The 17,392-nt window shown below is 44.8% G+C and overlaps 3 protein-coding genes across 9 annotated transcripts in view; 1 reads left to right on the forward strand and 2 right to left on the reverse strand.

Annotated features, from left to right (window-relative positions):
* Tesk2 (testis associated actin remodelling kinase 2) overlaps window positions 1-2,584 on the reverse strand; it is a 131,482-nt gene extending 128,898 nt beyond the window's left edge. For 3 of the 4 annotated variants that reach the window (XM_063236371.1, XM_005000211.4, XM_003462498.5), the window contains exon 1: window positions 2,226-2,584. The gene's annotated coding sequence lies outside the window, so the exon portion shown is untranslated. Of the gene's footprint in view, window positions 1-1,686; window positions 2,086-2,225 lie in introns of those variants that run through there. The other variant, XM_063236370.1, reaches the window with a different exon arrangement.
* Window positions 2,585-7,231: 4,647 nt separating this feature from the next.
* Window positions 7,232-10,838, reverse strand: Ccdc163 (CCDC163 homolog). Its single transcript, XM_063236376.1, is given in 7 exon segments — window positions 7,232-7,505; window positions 8,566-8,633; window positions 8,914-8,969; window positions 9,091-9,277; window positions 9,669-9,750; window positions 10,320-10,472; window positions 10,623-10,838. Coding segments are annotated over 6 exon segments (567 nt in total). The 5' UTR covers window positions 10,398-10,472; window positions 10,623-10,838; the 3' UTR covers window positions 7,232-7,409.
* A 177-nt stretch (window positions 10,839-11,015) lies between these two features.
* Window positions 11,016-17,357, forward strand: Mmachc (metabolism of cobalamin associated C). 4 transcript variants are annotated; one of them, XM_023561816.2, is made up of 5 exons: window positions 11,043-11,171; window positions 11,725-11,807; window positions 14,424-14,618; window positions 15,440-15,592; window positions 16,547-17,357. In XM_023561816.2, the coding sequence occupies exons 3-5, from the start codon at window positions 14,514-14,516 to the stop codon at window positions 16,943-16,945; spliced, it is 657 nt and encodes a 218-aa protein (XP_023417584.1). In that variant the 5' UTR covers window positions 11,043-11,171; window positions 11,725-11,807; window positions 14,424-14,513; the 3' UTR covers window positions 16,946-17,357. The 4 variants fall into 4 exon arrangements, with proteins under 4 accessions (XP_003462545.1, XP_023417584.1, XP_023417585.1 ...); XM_023561817.2 differs by having other exon boundaries at window positions 11,725-11,789; XM_003462497.5 differs by lacking the exon at window positions 11,725-11,807 and having other exon boundaries at window positions 11,016-11,171.
* Window positions 17,358-17,392: the final 35 nt, after the last annotated feature.

Genomic DNA, 17,392 nt, shown 5'->3' on the forward strand with positions numbered 1-17,392 from the left:
ATCCCTCTAGTGTAAAAGAAATGACCAACATATTTCCTAGATAAACCAACTAATCAACTTACAAGTTGATTCACCCGTATGAAAAAAAAAGAAAAACACATATGTGTGATATTGGAAAGAACACAGGTTATAGAATTAGTCAGATTTTGTTCAAATCCTTGCTTACAGTCTTCCCAAACTTATTTTATTTTTATAGTGCATGGGACCAAACCTAAAGGCTCAAAGATACCAGGCAAGTATTCTGCCACTGAGATACACCTCTCACCCCAGTCTCTCCAACTGTGTACAAGAGGGATAACGACACCTAAGACACCTAACACCTGCATCTTTCTGGTACTAGTCACGCAGTATAGTCTCAACACAGACAAGCTGCATTATTACCACCTCTCCTTCACAACCACTCTGCTGCCTCCCATTTACACCTCAATCCAAAATATAACTACTGTGATCACTGCCATCACTACACTGTCACAACTGCCCTTCAAGGGAAATAACTTCCTAACTGCTAAATTCAATAGCTTTTGGGCCAGGGATTGTAAGCATAAGGTCATAAGTTCGATCCCTGGTACCAAAAATAAATAAATTCATGAGCTTTTTTCTGATCTCCTTGTAGTTGACCTCTGAACCACTTGACACTGACAGTCCTGTGTGTGTGTGTGTGTGTGTGAGAGAGAGAGAGAGAGAGAGAGAGAGAGATTGAGAGAGACAGAGTCTCACTACACAGTTCAGGCTCTCTCAAAGCTCACTTTGTAGCCCAGGTTGGTCTTAAACTCTCAGTGATCCTCCTGCCTCAGCTTCCCAAGTGCTGAGATTACAGGTGTGTACCACCACGCCGGCCTGGTTTTAACAGTCATTGTCTAACCAGTCCTCCCTTTTTGTTTCAGTACTGGGGACTGAACACAGGGCCTTGCAAATGTAACTCTGCCATGGAGTTACACCCCCAACTCCCCAGCTCCTTTTGAAATCAGGCCTTGCTAAATCGCCTAGCCTGACCTCAAACTTGCAATCCTCCAGCCTCAACCTCCCAAGTATCTGGAGTTACAAGCCTGCGCCACCACGTCTGGCTCCCTTCCCTTCTTGATATTCTTTCTTGCTTTGGCTTCTGTAATAATGCCATTCTGTTCTAGCTCATGTCCCATTCCTCTAAGTCCTCTTTTTTGGTATCTGTTATCCTTCAAACAATGATGGTCCTTCTGGTCCCTGGCCCTTTTCTTCTCTTCTTTCAGTATTACCATCCCACATTAAGGTTTTAAATATCCCCTGTATATTCCCTCAACTCAAATTTATAACCTTTCTCCCAATTTTCAGAACCAAATTTCCAGCTACCCAATAATAATCTTTAAAAAACAAAAACTAAAACCTCAAAATTAAGTTGCTAAAAATCAAGTTCATTACCTTTCCTCAAAATTACCCCATACATTTATATTCTCTTTCCGTTAAGACTACCAATTTATAGCATAAGCCAAGTCACAAATCGCTCCCCAAAACAGTTTTTTAAAAACCCTGTCAATTCTAATCCGAAGCCTCTTGGAATCGCGTGCTGTTTGTCTGTCCCTTTCCCACTACCACTCTCCACATCCGCACCTGTTTCCTCCCTGCCTGGGCCTTGGGCCCGCGCCTTCACTCTCCAGTCTTGCTCCCCATTATTCTCCCCGATAGCATCACACCGAGCCCCCGCTTACCGACCTGACCTGCCTGCAGGGTGAAGAAGTCCACACTCTAGCAGGTTTTTCTCAGAGGTACACATGGAAAAGTTTTTCAACTGGACAACCCTGGGTTTCGTCTCTGGCTAACTCGGAGGAGTGGCTTCGGTCAGTCTCCCAAGAGAAGGGGACAGGAACTGAGTTGCTGACGGAGGCTCCCTGAGGGTGGGGTGGGCAGTCAAAGAAGGAGCGCCAAAGCCAGGTGAGGAGCCCCCGCCTGAGGGAGCGGGAGCTGGGTCTGGGGGGGCGCTTGGCGGGGGTTGGAGGCTCCGACGCACTTCCCCGGGTGGCGGAGGATTTCCTAGGTAAGGAAGGTCGCAGACCCGCGCAGACTTTGGACTGCTCCCGGTCCGAAGGGGACAAGGCGGGGCCGAAGAGGGGCCCGAGGGAAGCAGCTGGGGAAGGGTCGAGGTGGGGAGTGTCTCCTACGCCGCGCCACCAGCCCTGACCCCAGCACCCTGGCCTGGCCAAGGAGGTGCGGCACCGCAACGCCCGAGTTCGCGCCCCGCGCCCCGACGTTACCTAAAGAGGCTCCGAGCGGCCAAAGCGGAGCCTGCGCGGGCTGGAGCGAGCGCGGGCGCGGGAGGCTGCAGCCCAGAGTGAGCATAGTAGCCCGTGCGGCTCCGAGAGACGGCGGCTTCTCAGCCGGCAGAGGCAGTGGGTGTCCCTCGCGCGCAAGCCAGCGAGCTGGCGGGGCTAGCAGCGGCCGAGGACGAGGAGACCGCTGCCATGACCCAGCAGTCGGGGCTGTTCCCCCCGCACTTGTTTGGCGGGGCCCGGAAGACTAACCAGCCGGCGAGACCTACAGGGCAGCAAGAAGCTCCTCTGGGGCTCCCGGCCGAGAGCTGCTAAAGCCTGGGCTGGAGAGCGAGGGGATGTGGCCACACCTCCTTTTAGGCCCTCCCTCAGACAAGCCAATCAAACGTTGATCTTTGGTAAACGAACTAGTGGAATTACCCAATTAGCGCTAGGAATGCCACGTGGTATGGGGGTGGGCACAATGGGCATACGGAGAAGCCAATCAACAGCCCTAGGCGCCAACTCTTTGAGGAGGAAGGGAACCAATGAGAAGAAAGTAGAGGTAAAAACAGAAGAGGCAGTGTATCTAAAAGGAAGAACCCGCGAGCAGAGACAGCTATTGAGGAAAACCCAAATAAATACAGGAGCTTCTCAGAGGGCGAAACAGCAACCCAGGATGGACCAATCAAAGTGTCAAAGATATAACGATTGGTAATTGATAAAGTCCATTTAAAAGGGGGTAGATTGACGCGGTTTTTGGGTTGGTTAAATTATAGCTGAGAAAGGAAAAACCATCCAGGGATGGTGGCACATGCCTGCAGTCCCCACATTGAGATTTCAAAGGCAGCCTGGACTATAAAGCCTCGTCTTTTAAAAAAAAAAAAGTAAGTAAATATAAAAAATAAGTAGAAAAGAAAAGAATTAATGTGAATGCAATATCCTGGCATGCCCACGGAGACAAACAGAATCATGAGGTAAACATTCTTGCAGACTAAAAGACTGGGCTCCGTTAAGACTTAAGAAATAACACTCAACTGGCCTGAGAACACGTTTTTGGAAGAGGTGTGTGAGAAAAACAAGAATTCTGCACAACTGTTAAACAGGTACAGCTGGCTGTGGTGGTGCATATCTGTAATCCCAGCACCTAGAAGGCTGAGACAGAAGGATTGCCATGATTTCAAGGTTAGCCTAAACTACAAAGCTAAGACCGTCTTTAAAAAAAAAAAATTACCTATTTCCTCATACCTTCCATCTGCCTGGGTCCCAGGAGCTCCAACAAGTGAGCAAGAGCAAAGACAATGGAGAATAGGCACTTCCTTTCAGACATCTTTAGAGTCCTCTCCTGGAAGAGGGAGCTCTTGACAGATTAGTGGGATTTAAATAATCAGATTACTGATGATCCTGGTGGCAATGAAGTTAAAGAAAGATATGTAGTTTAAAAAAAATAAAAGGCAGGTGTGGTGGCTCACGCCTATAATCTCAGCACTCGGGAGGCCGAGGCAGAAGGATCACTGCGAGTTTTGAGACCAACCTGGGCTACAAAGTGAGCTTAACGCCAGCCTGAAGTGCATAACGAGACCCTGTCTCAAAAAGAAAAAATAAAATAGGGGTGGGGGATTTAGCTCAGCGGCATAAGCACCTACCTTGCAAGCAGGTGATTGAGAGTTCAATACCCGGTACCGATAAAAAAAAAAAAAAGAGAGAGAATAAAAAAAGAAAAAAGAAAATAAAGAGGCTGAATGTGGCTTATATGCCAAATTTCTCTTTTTTTTTTTTATGCTGAGAGCTATTTTTTTGTAAATGCTATCCTTTTTTAAAATCTATTTTTTGTAAATGCTATCCTGTTAAAGGAGCATAATCTCAGCAGAGCACTGCTTTAGGAAGATTAATTGATCGCTCACAAAACCTTTGAAAGGAAAAAATATCACAATCCAGTTCTTTGGTCTAGAGCATTTTCGGTCTAATTCTTAGGCAACAAATCATGTGCTGCCACCTGGTGACAGTTCAAATACTACTGTTACAGAAAAGGAAGTAAAGGAAAAAAGAAAACAGAAGGGATTAAAAAATGCAAACTAAGCTTTTGTAAATAAATTGTAAGTAAAGAGTTTTGTAAATAAGGAGTTGAAAGAGAGGGAGAGAAATGGGGGAAAAAAACAGAACAGAGGTATCCAGGACATGGTGGTGCACACCTGTAATCTCATCATTCAGGAGGCTGAAGCAGGAGGATGGCCTTGAATTGGAGGTCAGTTTGGGCTACAAAGTGAGTTCAAGGCCAACCTGAACCACACAGTGAAACCCTGCCTCAAAAAACAGACAGAGAGAGAGGTATATCATGTACAAGAACAAATTCCTTATGATGAATGTTATCCTTATGTATAGTTAAAATGTGACAACAAACCCATCAAGAAGAAACCAATTTAACTCCTTCAGTAAGCCACACAAGCAAGCCATGCAGAGCCCAGAAAGACAGAAGCCAGAAAGCATCTTCCATTTCCATGTACCCACCTGGCACAGGCTGCAAATGAAGAACATTCCCCCACCCACCCTCCACCCTGGGTAAGCAACCAGCTGGTTCAGACAGGATAAGTTGACAGCAACTGAGGTACAAAAAGCAACTGAATGCTTGTTATTGTTTGGTTGACTTTCCATTCCTGGGGCCGATGGTCTGAGCACCTATTAGGAAGGTAACAGTATGCACTGTGGCAAATATGGGAGATTTTCTTCTATCTTGTTTTTGAAACCAATATTGTCCTGTTTTGTTTTGTTCTGATTTATTGTTTTGCTTTATTCAATGTTCTGTTTTTATTAGTTTTGTTTTATTTGGTTTGATTTTGCTATGTCTGATGGATTAGACAACTATTGTAAAGATAAGAAAAATGGGAGTCATTGTTGATTTTCTATTATCCTGCTTCCAAGTTCTGTACCAATCTCACTACTTTGTGTTGATTGGCTTTATTCTGGTTTGTTTTGTTGGGTTTTATGGTCTTTAAAATAAAATGTGCCAACAAAATAAAAAAAATATTCACATTGCTGTTTAATATTTCTGTTGGGAAGGATCTCACACCCCTGCAAACCTATCTCCCACATAACTTGATGCAAAGCAGTTGATAAATAAGAAAAATCAGTCTTAAAATGCTACCATGACGGATAAATCATTTGGCCAGCAAAAAAATGTGAAAGACAGCAGTTCCTTGTACATGATTTAGCAAGAAAATAAGAGTTGATGGCAAGTTTTTTTCTTTTTTAACTGAGTCTGTGGGATTTGAATCACTGTAGGGACATCTCCACAGCCCACTACACATCTTAGCTCAGGGCAAACACATACCAGGGCTGCTCTCCACTTATCTTTTGCCTACATTTAGCAGTGGGAAAGGGCCTTACTACTAAATGTATTCCTAATGCTTCTTTTTTTTTTTTTTCCTAATGCTTCTTAAGAAACTTTGGGTGGCGTATCTAGAACACAAAGACCAGCTAAGGAGAAATAAAGCTATCTATAGCTAGGAAAATATATTTTCCACAGAGTCAAAATCATTAGCTACAAGCATTTTTTAAATGAAATATAATAGAAATAGACAGGGATATAGCTCAGTGGCATAATGCATGCCTAACATGAACAGGACTCTGGGTTTAATCCTCAGCATCTAAAAAGAAAATAAAAGTAACAAGGTACATGACTCCTAATAAATACTGAATCATGAAGTTATTGCTTTAGTGGTAAATATGTACATCTATATTTATTGAAGGTCAAAGTCAAAAATTTCTGATAGGGGATTGGGGGTTTAGCTCAGCGGCGTAAGTGCCTGCCTTGCAAGTGCGCAGTCATGAGTTCGATCCCTGGTACCGATAAAAAGGAAAAAGACCAAAAAAAAAAAAAAAATTTCTGATAACTATTAGATTCAAGTCAGAGACCTGAGACCAGGGAAGGGCTGCTATGGAAACACAGACTTAAGGGCTGGGGATTTAGCTTAGCGGCATAAGCACCTGCCTTGCAAGTAGGCAGTCGTGAGTTCGATCCCTGGTACTGATAAAAAGGAAAAAGACAAAAAAAAAAAAAAAACATAGAGTTAGGGCCCAGAATACAGCTCAGTGGCACAGAGCCTTCCTGGCAAGCACAAGGTCCTGAGTTTGATTCTCAGTACCCTCCCCCCACCAAAAAAAAAAGAAACACAGGTTGAAATATTCATCTGTGATGCTTGTCATTCGGGAGTGTACATGGGGGAATAAACTGCACCAGAGTGTGAGATGTGAGACTATATAGAGGTGAAGTGTCATCACATTATGTGCACCATACAAAACCTTCCTTTTTTTTTTTTTTGTCTTTTTCCTTTTTATCGGTACCAGGGATCAAACTCACGACTGCCTGCTTGCAAGGCAGGCGCTTATGCCACTGAGCTAAATCCCCAGCCCCTCAACAAAACCTTCCAAGTTTACAGTTTTTGTACTACGTACCTTTATTAGTTCCTATACTGTAATAAACACATTAGGTTAAAAAAAAAAAAAAAAAAAACAGGTTGGGCTACTAAGGATGAGGAAGTGTGGAGAGGCTGGAATAAGCCTCCGGAGGCAGAAGTTGGACATGAAGAAAGGAAATCTACTGCCCAATTCCAGGGTCCACCACAAAATCTCTGTGGTCCCACAGTACTATTGCCCCACAGCAGGGTCCTACTTCATTCAACTCACCAGAATGGAGACTTCTCTCCCTTTCCAACTTCATTTGTGTGTACTTACAGGGTACAGCGATAGATGTCTCAGATTTAAAAGGTAGAAGTCACAGGAAGCAATCACTTAATGGGGGGAAAAAGGGAATAGCTGAGTCTATCTCATGTGAATTATCACTCAGAAAACACATCACGGAAGCCAGACATAGTGGCGCATGCCTGTGATCCCAGTACATCTTATGAGGCAGGATGATTACCATGAGTTCAAGGCAAGGTTGGGCTACACAGTTCAAAGCTAGCCTTACCTACACAGCAAGACCCTGTCTCAAAAAGAAAGAAAGACACATCAGAGAAAGTTTAGCTATTTTATTGTAGCTAGAGAAAAGGGATAGGTAGACAGTGAAAAGTCTCAGTCGAGACACCACATTCCAAATGGACAAAGGAGTGGGAAGGCTGCCCAAAAACAAGTTGTAGGGAGGCTTTGTTCCACTATTCACACATCCTCCTCACAGCTCACTCCGGAGCATCTTCAGGTCCTGAAGGAATAGGTTATCTTGCTTAACACTCTGAGTATGGAGGCAAGAGCTGCTACATTTGAGGTTAGAAAGGGTGCTCCTCTGGAGATCTAAGAGGAAAGAAAAGGGAAGAGAAAAACCAGCAAGCACTATGGTATACACTGAGCTAGGTCTTGGGTCTGTTTGATAAGAGGAACATATCTCTCCAGTGCCACACATTAGGCAGCAGGCACCAAGCACTATTCAGATTCACTCTCCCTAGGACCAGGATCATGATCTTACCCCTACTTAGTTTTCTTAAAAGTTCCCAGCTACTGTTATTATCTGGAAGACTGACTTCAGAGCTAGATGAAGATGGAGACAAAGTGAAGGCGGTAGCCCGAGGCAGTTTGATTGGGAGACATGAATGACCTGGAAAGAACAGAATCAGAGGTAAAGATGGTAATGATGGGTCCAGGGGGCCTCCTAGCCATGAGTGTCCTCCTTTCTGAAGCCAGGATCCATCTAAACATACAGAGGTATTTTAGTGATCCCAGATCATGAATGTTCAATGTTGCTTTTATGGGCTACAACCCACTTTAGCCCCTTCTGGCCAAATTTAGAATAGCTGAACTTTGGGCCCCAGTGCTTGACTTTTGTAAGATAAATTCTCTTGGGGCTGGGGATTTAGCTCAGTGGCATAAGCACCTGCCTTGCAAGCAGGCAGTCGTGAGTTCGATCCCCAGTACCGATAAAAAGAGAAAAAAAAAAAGATAAATTCTCTCCACCTTCCCAGCATCCACATCTCCTGACCTTGGGCAGGCTCCTGAAGGGCATCCCAAGCTTTTGTTCTGGCAACCTCTAAGATGTGATCCTTGCCTTCCTGGCTACTTTGCTGCTGCTCCATCATCTGCCAGACCATGAACCCAGATAAGATGAAACCTCTCATTCTACAGGAAGAGACTCTCTTCCTATAATTGGCCTACTCAGCATACTTGTCCTTGCCTCATGTGGGCAAGGACAGTTTCTCATGGCTTAGAGCAAAAGAAATGGGAAGAAGAACTTTAGGTAAAGTGAAGAAATGGGTGGAGATGGGAGTGGAAAATGGTATCTTGGCTCCTACAGAACAAAGAGGAAGGATGGTACCTTTATTAAGAAATATATAAAGGACATGTCTGTTCCTGGTCCTACCTTCCAGCTGCAGGCCTGAGACTGCTGGGCCTCAGCCATATGTTTCACTAGTAGGTCCTGGTGCTGGCCTGCAGATGAGAGAGAATATAAAGTGACTGTCCTCCAACTTTTCCTTCTTTGCCTTGTGACCAGCCTGATGCTGAAAATTGAGACAATAGCCTCCTGGGCCAACTGTTGGAAAGCTCCCAAGCTGACTAGAGAGGCTAAACTCACTCATGAAAGGCAAAGATCAAGACAGAACACTAACCAGATTTCTTAGTAGCTCAAACAGGCAGATCTATGACCACTTGATGGGAGGCACTCCAGAAAAGTGGGCAAGGAATCACATATCCTCAATTTTTTACTTACTCAGCAACTTTAGTTCCTTCTGCAGAATCTCAGACTTCTTCCACAGCATTTGCCACCTACATGAGTGATAGTAGTATCATTCTAGAATTAATCAACAAACCCAGAGTGAGGAGGCCATCACTCTCCCAGTTTGCTGTTCAGATGCCTCAAGAAGGTAAGGCTTTGCCCATCACATACTCGGTCTGTAGGTGCTGATGAAGAACAATGGTAGTAGTGCACTCTCCTATTTTTGTTTCCATTCAGGCTTTGCTGTGGGCCCGCTCCTGCAACTGGATCTGAAGGTCCAACAGATCCCTTCTCAGCTCCTCCATCCATTGCTCTAGGAGATGGGTTTGCCCTTCTGAGGCCCCCTGCAGCAATGAGGCTGTAGTGTGACAAGCTGAGGGTCAGCCCCTCTGAGAACATTACTTGCAAATTAAGATATGTGAACACAAGAGATGTGCATAAAAACTGTATGCACAAGCTGGGTGTGGTAGTGCACACCCATAATCCCAGGGAAGTTAAGGCAAAAGGATCACTGGAAAGTTCCTGGCCAGCTTAGGCTCCATAGTGAGGTCAAGACTAGCCTAAACTACATAGGAAGCCCCAGTGACTCCTCCCAAAATTGTGGACACACATATAAAGCTGCATGTGTATGGAACTGAGAGTGTAGTTTAGTGAAAGACATGATTATCATGCAAAGCTCTGTGTTCAATTCCTAGCATCAAAACAAAACTGTGTATCTAAAGAAAAAAAAGAAAAAACTGGTCTGATACCTTCCAGGGAACTGATCTTGTACATCTGCAGCTGCTGCTGTTTCAGCAGGCACTGTACAGCCTGCTTCAGTGTGTCAGGTACCTATCCAAAAAGAAAAAAACATATGAGCCACCGGCTTTCCCAGACCTGGTATTCTCATCTCATCTCATACATACACCATAAATACAAACCTACAATTCCAAGCCTCCCCTGAACCTGAAATTGAAGCTGGGATCGAAAAATTGTAACTTCATCCAGGAGAGATGATGGTCTATAGGCTTCAGCCCTGCTCATACTCTCTTGGACAGGGACAGTGTCTAGAGCACAAGGCTGTTGAGCTTGGGCTCCTAACTGGGGAGGCAAGTGACAAGAGGAAACCCAGGTTCTAGCCAGGTTTCCTATGAGGGAATAAGGAAGGCACAAGGGCTGGGTCTATGTGGGAAAGAACTGTAAGAGAAAAGAACTATGAGGCAACAGAGTTCAGGAAACATTGGAATCTGGAAGGAACAGTGGATGGTACAGGCACGGCAAGAAGGCAAATCTCAGAAAGAGAAGGCTGGGGAATAGAAAGGAACAGTCAGTATCTATGGTGGAAACCCGCAGGGGATACAGCCTCTGCTACAAGAGAAATAGTTGTCCCACCTACAAACAACCACTTTGTGCCTCCTCACCTTCATCCGGGCTACATTTCCATCAGTTGCTTTCAGAAAGGCATCGAGGTGCTCTGACCAGCTCAGATTCCTACTCATATCCCGTGGCAGGGTTTTAGCTCCTTGGCTTATCGTCTACCCTTGCTCTCGGAGCAGAGTATACCTGAGGCACAGCTAGGAAAGACCACAACGTTAGAATAAAAGGAGGTGAGTAAGGATGCAGTACCAGGGTCAGAGATGCACTATCAGGCCAAAACTGTGACTCTGGCAGCAACTAGATAAGGGAGTGGCATTCTTGGGGAACAGGGAAAAAAATCAAAATACCCTCAAATGCGGATATCAAGTGACTGGAAAAGGCGCCGAGACTCTGGCGCCATCATGCCAAACTTGTGTCAGTGTTTAGCACTGCCACTAGGTTCAAATCCTGGAGGAGGCGGAAGAAAGTAAGATCTCACGGTATGGCAACATCAGCCAGCAAACTACGCCCGCTTTTTTTAGAACCAGCCAGACTTAGGGATGGCCCGGCCTACGTTTGCCAGGAAAAATACGTACGTTTACCTACCCACAAAGAAGCTTTTCGGGACACCGAGTCCTCTAAGCTCTGCAGCAATGGGTGTTAAAACATAAATGGACTACCAGTCCCATGATGCATCGCGCAGAGCCAACTATTCGATGCTGGTCCCAGCGATTCATGGGAAATGGAGTCCAAGCTGTCTTGGAAAGTAGCAGCCAAGTTGTGCCTAAGACTCCATTTCCCAGAAAGCTCAGCGTGTGCTCTTTGTAGCGTGGGCTATGGATCCACTGGTCTCAGAGCTCAAGCAAAAGGTTGAAGACACGTTGTGTCCTTTTGGCTTCGAGGTTTATCCCTTTCAGGTTCGTTTATCCCTCTCCCTTTCAGGTTCGTTTATCCCTCTTGCGGTTTTAAGATTAGATGTGAGGTTGGCCTCGGTACAACTGGCTTGAGACCAGTTCTGATTCTTCCCACAACTCCTCTAAGCTGTCTAACGTTGGGGACAATGAATGTTTCAGCGGGGACTTGCGCTGAAAGAGAAAGAAGCAGTCGTGCTTTTGCCTGTTACTCACATATGTCTTTTATACGGTCCTGTAACCTGTGTGGCTTTGTCATCTACGTAATTTACAAGAAAAAAGGTACCTGTGGGGTCAGGATCACCTTAAAAGCTCCTAAAGGAATTAGGAGAGGGCAAGGCGCGGAAGATTGGCATGGCAATGATTTAGGTTGACCGAGACAAGAAGGTCATTCCTGGTGTTGAGCAAAAAGCAATTGACGAGGGGCTGGGGATTTAGCTCAGCGGCATAAGAACCTGCCTTGCAAGAAGGCGGTCCTGAGTTCGATCCTCGGTACCGATTTAAAAAAAAAAGCAGCAGTTGACGGGTCGGGCGTAATGGGGCACGTTTATAATTCCAGTACTCGGGAGGCTGCAGCAGGAGGATGACTGAAAGTTCGAAGCTCGAGATATTTTGAGACATTAGGTAAAAGAGATCATACTCGTAAGTAAATACCTTACGTGTAAATACCACATTGTTTCTCAAACTGAAAGTGTAAGGACGGACCAAAATGTATAATAGGTATTGTGAAATGGGAAGAAAATGTTCAGAGGGGGAGAGGGACAAAGTAGGGGAAGGCAAGTAAAAAAGAGAAAAGGAAAAACTGGAAGCAAAACTTGTAGATGGGGGAGGGGTTGAAGGGAGGAAGAGGAATAGAAAAAACAAGTTATATCATTTACAGGTGTATATCTAAATATGTACCCATAAAATCAGATTGTGAAACGAAAAAAAAAAGCCAGGAATATAGCTCTCTGCACAAATGCCTGCTTGGCAAGCACAAGGTAGTGAATTCGATCTCTGGTACAAAAAAAAAAAAAAAAAAAAAAAACCAGAAAAGAAAAAAACAATTGGCTGGTTTGTTCCATGTACTAACAGAAGGGTAATTCATGAAGTTGTTAACCAACAGGGGTGGGCCAAGTATAGAAATAGAAATTGTGAACACCCGCCTGGCACGGAAGGCTCAGGCACCCACCCTCACCCCACCCCCAGTCCTTTTACATAAGTTCGCTTCTCCCACACCAGTGTTGTATACTTTAAACACTAAGCTGAATACTTAAAACACAAAGTTAAATCCACTTGGTATGAATTCTTTGCCTGGAGCTTAAGAGACAGCCTTACTTCCTACTCATTCCACTCAGAGATCCACAGCAGGGCTACAATGGAATGTTAAATGTGAAATAGATTGAATGTGGCTTGCTTGAAGAGAATTTGACAGAAAAAAAAATGAGGTTGAGTGCTGGGGATGTAGCTCAATGATAGAGCACTTGACACAATGGGAGTGAGGAGTAGAGTTTAAAAATGATGAAGGCTTGCAAGCAGGCAGTCGCGAGTTCGATCCCTAGTACCGATCAAAACGAAAAAGACAAAAAAAATGGGGCTGGGGATTTAGCTCAGCGGCATAAGCGCCTGCCTTGCAAGCAGGTAGTCGTGAGTTCGATCCCTGGTACCGATAAAAAGGAAAAAGACAAAAAAAAAAAAAAAAAAAAAAAGACAAAAAAAATAAATAAAAATGATGAAGGAGGGGCTGGAGATTTAGCTCAGCGGCATAAGCGCCTGCCTTGCAAGCTGGCAGTCGTGAGTTCGATCCCCGGTACCGATAAAAATGAAAAAGACCAAAAAAAAAATGAAGGGGCAAGGGATTTAGCTCAGCCGCAAAGTGCCTGCCTTGCAAGTGTGTGGTTGTGAGTTCTATCCCCAGTACTGAAAAGAAAAAAAAAAAAAGATAAAAATGATGAAAATATGATATAGAGGTACCAATCCCCCCAAAATAAATAAACTTGTGTATTACAGATACACACTAATAGGGCCAGGGATATAGCACAGTGGCACAGTGCCTGCATGGCAAGTGTGAGGTACTGAGTTTGATTCTCCATACCAAAAAAAAAAGGAAAGAAACCAAACATACACCAATAAAAACAAAATAAAATATTGTTAAAGGTATAAGCAATAATAAAGATGAGCAGCATTGAGGTTGTTATATTTTGTTTTGACCTGGCTTTTTTTTTTTTTTTTTGTCTTTTTCGTTTTTATTGGTACCAGGGATTGAACTCACGACTGCCTGCTTGCAAGGCAGGCGCTTATGCCGCTGCGCTGAGCTAAATCCCCAATCCCCCGGGGTTTTTTTTTAAGAAGTCTCACTTTGTAGTTTAGTCTGACTTTAAATTCTTAGTGATCCTCCTGCCTCAGCCTCCAGAGTGCCAGAATTACAAGTATGTACCACACACCTGGCATGTATTTTTAAATGCTCAAAATTCAATGCTAGGGCTAGGGATATAGGTTAGTGGCACATGCCTGCCTGGCAAGCACAAGGTCTTGAGTTCAATTTCTGGTACAAAATAAACTCTCCTGTATTCCAGCACTCAGGAAACAGAGGCAGGAAGATCTCTACAACTTTAAGGCCATCCTGGGCTACATAGTGAGCTCAAGGCTGACCTGAACTACATAGACTCTACCACTTCTACCAAAAAAATCTCAAGTTTCTCCCTCCCAACATCTGCCTTCAGTTGTCTTACCAGCCTTTAAGACTGAATTTCCAAGAAGGCCTTTGTAATTTCAGAGGACTATCATTGTAGTAATCATAGTATGGTTGATTTCCACTGTTCTTAGTTTATGAACTCTCTTCCTCTCTATTCTACTTTTGTAGAGCTGAGGGTTGAACCCAGAGGTACATACATAACAGGCAAGTACTCCACCAACTGAGCTACACTCCCAGCCCTCTGCCTGCTCTATTTTAAAACCTTGTCAAAAAAAAAAAGAGCCCTGTCGGGCTGGGGATTTAGCTCAGCGGCATAAGCGCCTGCCTTGCAAGCAGGCAGTCATGAGTTCGATCCCTGGTACCGATAAAAACGAAAAAAACAAAAAAAAAAAAGAGCCCTGTCAAATTCAAATGAATTGCCCATACGTACAATGTGCATATATGATACAGCATCACTGAAAATTTATTCAATGAAATGGAGGCTGGGGCAAATGTATGAAACCTTGAATACTCGCATAGGTATTGACTTGGCTGAGACCCAAGTTGGCTCTCTGGGCTGACCTGAGATTTTCTGTGTATTCCAGGTGGCTTGGTACAATGAACTCCTGCCTTCAACCTTCCACCTACCCCTTCCAGGACCTACTCTGGCCTTCCTAGTACTCAGCACACCTGCCATGTTTGACCGGGCCCTCAAACCATTCATACAGAGCTGCCACCTCCAACCACTGACCGACCCGGTGGATCAGTGTGTGGCCTACCACCTGAGGCGTGTTACAGAGGTGAGTAGGCCACCATTTTCCGCAGCCCTCAAACTTACTCTTCCATCTTTACTAATCTCAGTCCAAGATCTAGACCTAGGGCTAAGAGCCACTTCTCAAGTGAAATACCATGAAGCCAGCTCTGAAATGATACCATGAAGCCAGCTCTGACATTCTGTGGTTTCACGCCATTCTGCCTTCTCAAACTCAACTTTTGCCGCTTCTCTTTAGCAGACCCCCAGGATGTTAGTCTCACTCACCCTACACTGATGGCCACCTTTGTGAACTTGATGGCAGTCATCACCTCCAGACAGAATAGGAATGAGCCGAATACCCTCCAGGCATTGCTCTCCTGCTTTGCCCTAGATTTGCAAGCTTTATGCAGTGTTTGGGGCCTTTAGGAAACAGAAATATTTTACCACCACAAACAGCATATACACAGATGTGTGCATGTGCTGGGTGTTGCCACACTGAGATTCTGAAGAGCAAAGCTAAATCACTGTTCACAATGGAGGTTATCGAGCAAGACCTTGTGTATTTTCCTTCAAACATGGGTCCTCATGAAAAAATTTTTTTTGTCTTTTTCTTTTTTATCGGTATCGGGGATCGAACTCACAACCATACACTTGCAAGGCAGGCGTTTATGCCACTGAGCTAAGTCTCCAGCCCCCCTCATGAAAAGATTTATAACTTTCTTCACTTTGGAGATTCCCACATAAACTGCATGTTTTCCTTTCAAACAAGACTTCTAAGGACAGAGCCACAATAGCAAACACACAAATTAGGACTCCAGGACAAAATCAACTCCCCTCATGCTCACAAGATCCTGTCTTCTGTCCCAGAGCCTCCCAGAGCTGCAGGTAGAAGTCATTGCTGACTATGAGCTACACCCTAATCGGCGTCCTAAGATCCTGGCCCAGACAGCAGCCCATGTGGCAGGGGCTGCATACTACTATCGACGACAAGACGTGGAGGCTGACCCGTGGGGGTCCCAGGTCAGTGGGTAAATGTGAAAAAATAGGGTATACTGAGGGGAAAGGATAAGGCTTCTCCAAATAGCCCTATCAGGTCCCACTACTTCCACCTTCTCTGGATTAAACTGATACACAACATAAGACAAAGCAGTAATGTCCTGACACAGAGCCCCATCCTATCACATACTTTTTGGAATTTACCTAGACATATCCGGTCAGAAAACCTGCTCTAGCTGGATATGGTAGTACACACCTATAATCCCTGCGCTCAGGCAGTAGGATTAGATCCTCAAATTTGAGATCAGCCGGGGCTCCCTGGTGAGTTCAAGGTCAGTCTCAACTACATAGTAAGATCCTATCTCAAAAAACCAAAAACAAAGAAAATGCAAACCTGATCTATTGTCCTTAAAACCCTGCTTTAACATGGCTATCTTAGGGAGAAAACTAGACCAGTGGTAAGATTGGGAATTTGGGGGGCTGGGGATTTAGCTCAGTGGCATAAGCGCCTGCCTTGCAAGCAGGCAGTCGCGAGTTCGATCCCTGGTACCGGTAAAAAAAAAAAAAAAGATTGGGAATTTTTTTTTTTTTTTTGTCTTTTTCCCTTTTTTTTATCGGTACCGGGGATCGAACTCACGACTACCTGCTTCCAAGGCAGGCACTTATGCCGCTAAGCTAAATCCCCAGCCCCAAAGATTGGGAATTTGAGGCTCACCTATGAGGGCCTTTCCTCATAATCAGAATGAGTTTATTATTTATTCAAGTGTCTGGGTTAGGCATGGTGACACACACTATAATCCCAGTTGCCCAGGGTCCTGAAGCAGGATAGTAAGTTCAAGGCCAGCCAGGGCAGTTAGCCAAGAGTACTGCAGAGGGTGGGGGAGTTTATGGAAGTGAGATAAGTGATCAAGGGTAATGGGAATAGTTGGATTTGGTGTCAAGGTAATAAAATGACCTTGTTTTTCCTGTTCCCCCTAGCACATAGCAGGTGTGTGCATACACCCTCGATTTGGAGGTTGGTTTGCCATCAGAGGGGTGGTGTTGCTGCCAGGGGTCGAAGTACCAGATCTACTGCGCAGAAAGCCCCCTGACTGTGTGCCTTCAAGAGCTGACAGAATTAACCTGCTTGAAAGCTTCAATTTCCATTGGCAAGACTGGACTTATCGGGATGCTGTGGCACCCCAGGAGCGGTACTCAGAAGAACAGAAGGCTTACTTTTCCACACCACCTGCTGAACGCCTGGCCCTATTAGGCTTAGTCCAGCCCTCCAAGGAGCCCAGTACACCTCCTGAAATTCCCTTGACCAAACTTGAGAAGCCAAGAGGCAGAAGCTGGCTTAGTCCCAGTGCCTCACCACCTGCATCCCCTGGCCCTTAGTATCACTCTCTGTAGGACCCCACTTATAGTGGTACTTGCCAGGACTTAAATGGCTTTGGCACAGCAAGGTTTTATTTCCTACAGGAAATAACTCCTTCGGTTAAAGAAATCTTTTACGAATAAAGCTTAAGGCGCTGGGGATTTAGCTCAGCAGCATAAGCGCCTGCCTTGCAAGCAGGCAGTTATGAGTTCGATCCCTGGTACCGATAAAAAAGGAAAAAAAGAAAAAGCTTAAATTGTAAAGACAAGTCAAAGAACCCTCACCTGCCTTGGACTATGGATGGGACTGTAAGTCTTTGTAGTACTCCCAAGGTTAACTACTAGTTAAGACCCTAAGGGGCTAACTAGTGACCACTTAAGTTGTGAAGACTGAATAAATGGCATCTAAAACATGCTGAAACAGATAGTAAAAGTGTACTGGCTATGACTAAAGGTCTAGAATCCTGT

Source organism: Cavia porcellus, unplaced genomic scaffold (genome assembly GCF_034190915.1).
Source record: "Cavia porcellus strain 051 isolate PalLab524CR breed Dunkin Hartley unplaced genomic scaffold, mCavPor4.1 scaffold_25, whole genome shotgun sequence".
NCBI classification, from domain to species: Eukaryota; Metazoa; Chordata; class Mammalia; order Rodentia; family Caviidae; genus Cavia; species Cavia porcellus.

What these genes read in the sequence shown, in the direction of transcription:
- Mmachc (XM_003462497.5), top strand. Translation starts at nt 11,091, where the DNA reads ATGGATCCACTGGTCTCAGAGCTCAAGCAAAAGGTTGAAGACACGTTG. An exon ending in ACCTGAGGCGTGTTACAGAG is followed by an intron (nt 14,619 to 15,439) that starts GTGAGTAGGCCA and finishes CTTCTGTCCCAG; the next exon opens with AGCCTCCCAGAGCTGCAGGT. An exon ending in CTGACCCGTGGGGGTCCCAG is followed by an intron (nt 15,593 to 16,546) that starts GTCAGTGGGTAA and finishes TGTTCCCCCTAG; the next exon opens with CACATAGCAGGTGTGTGCAT.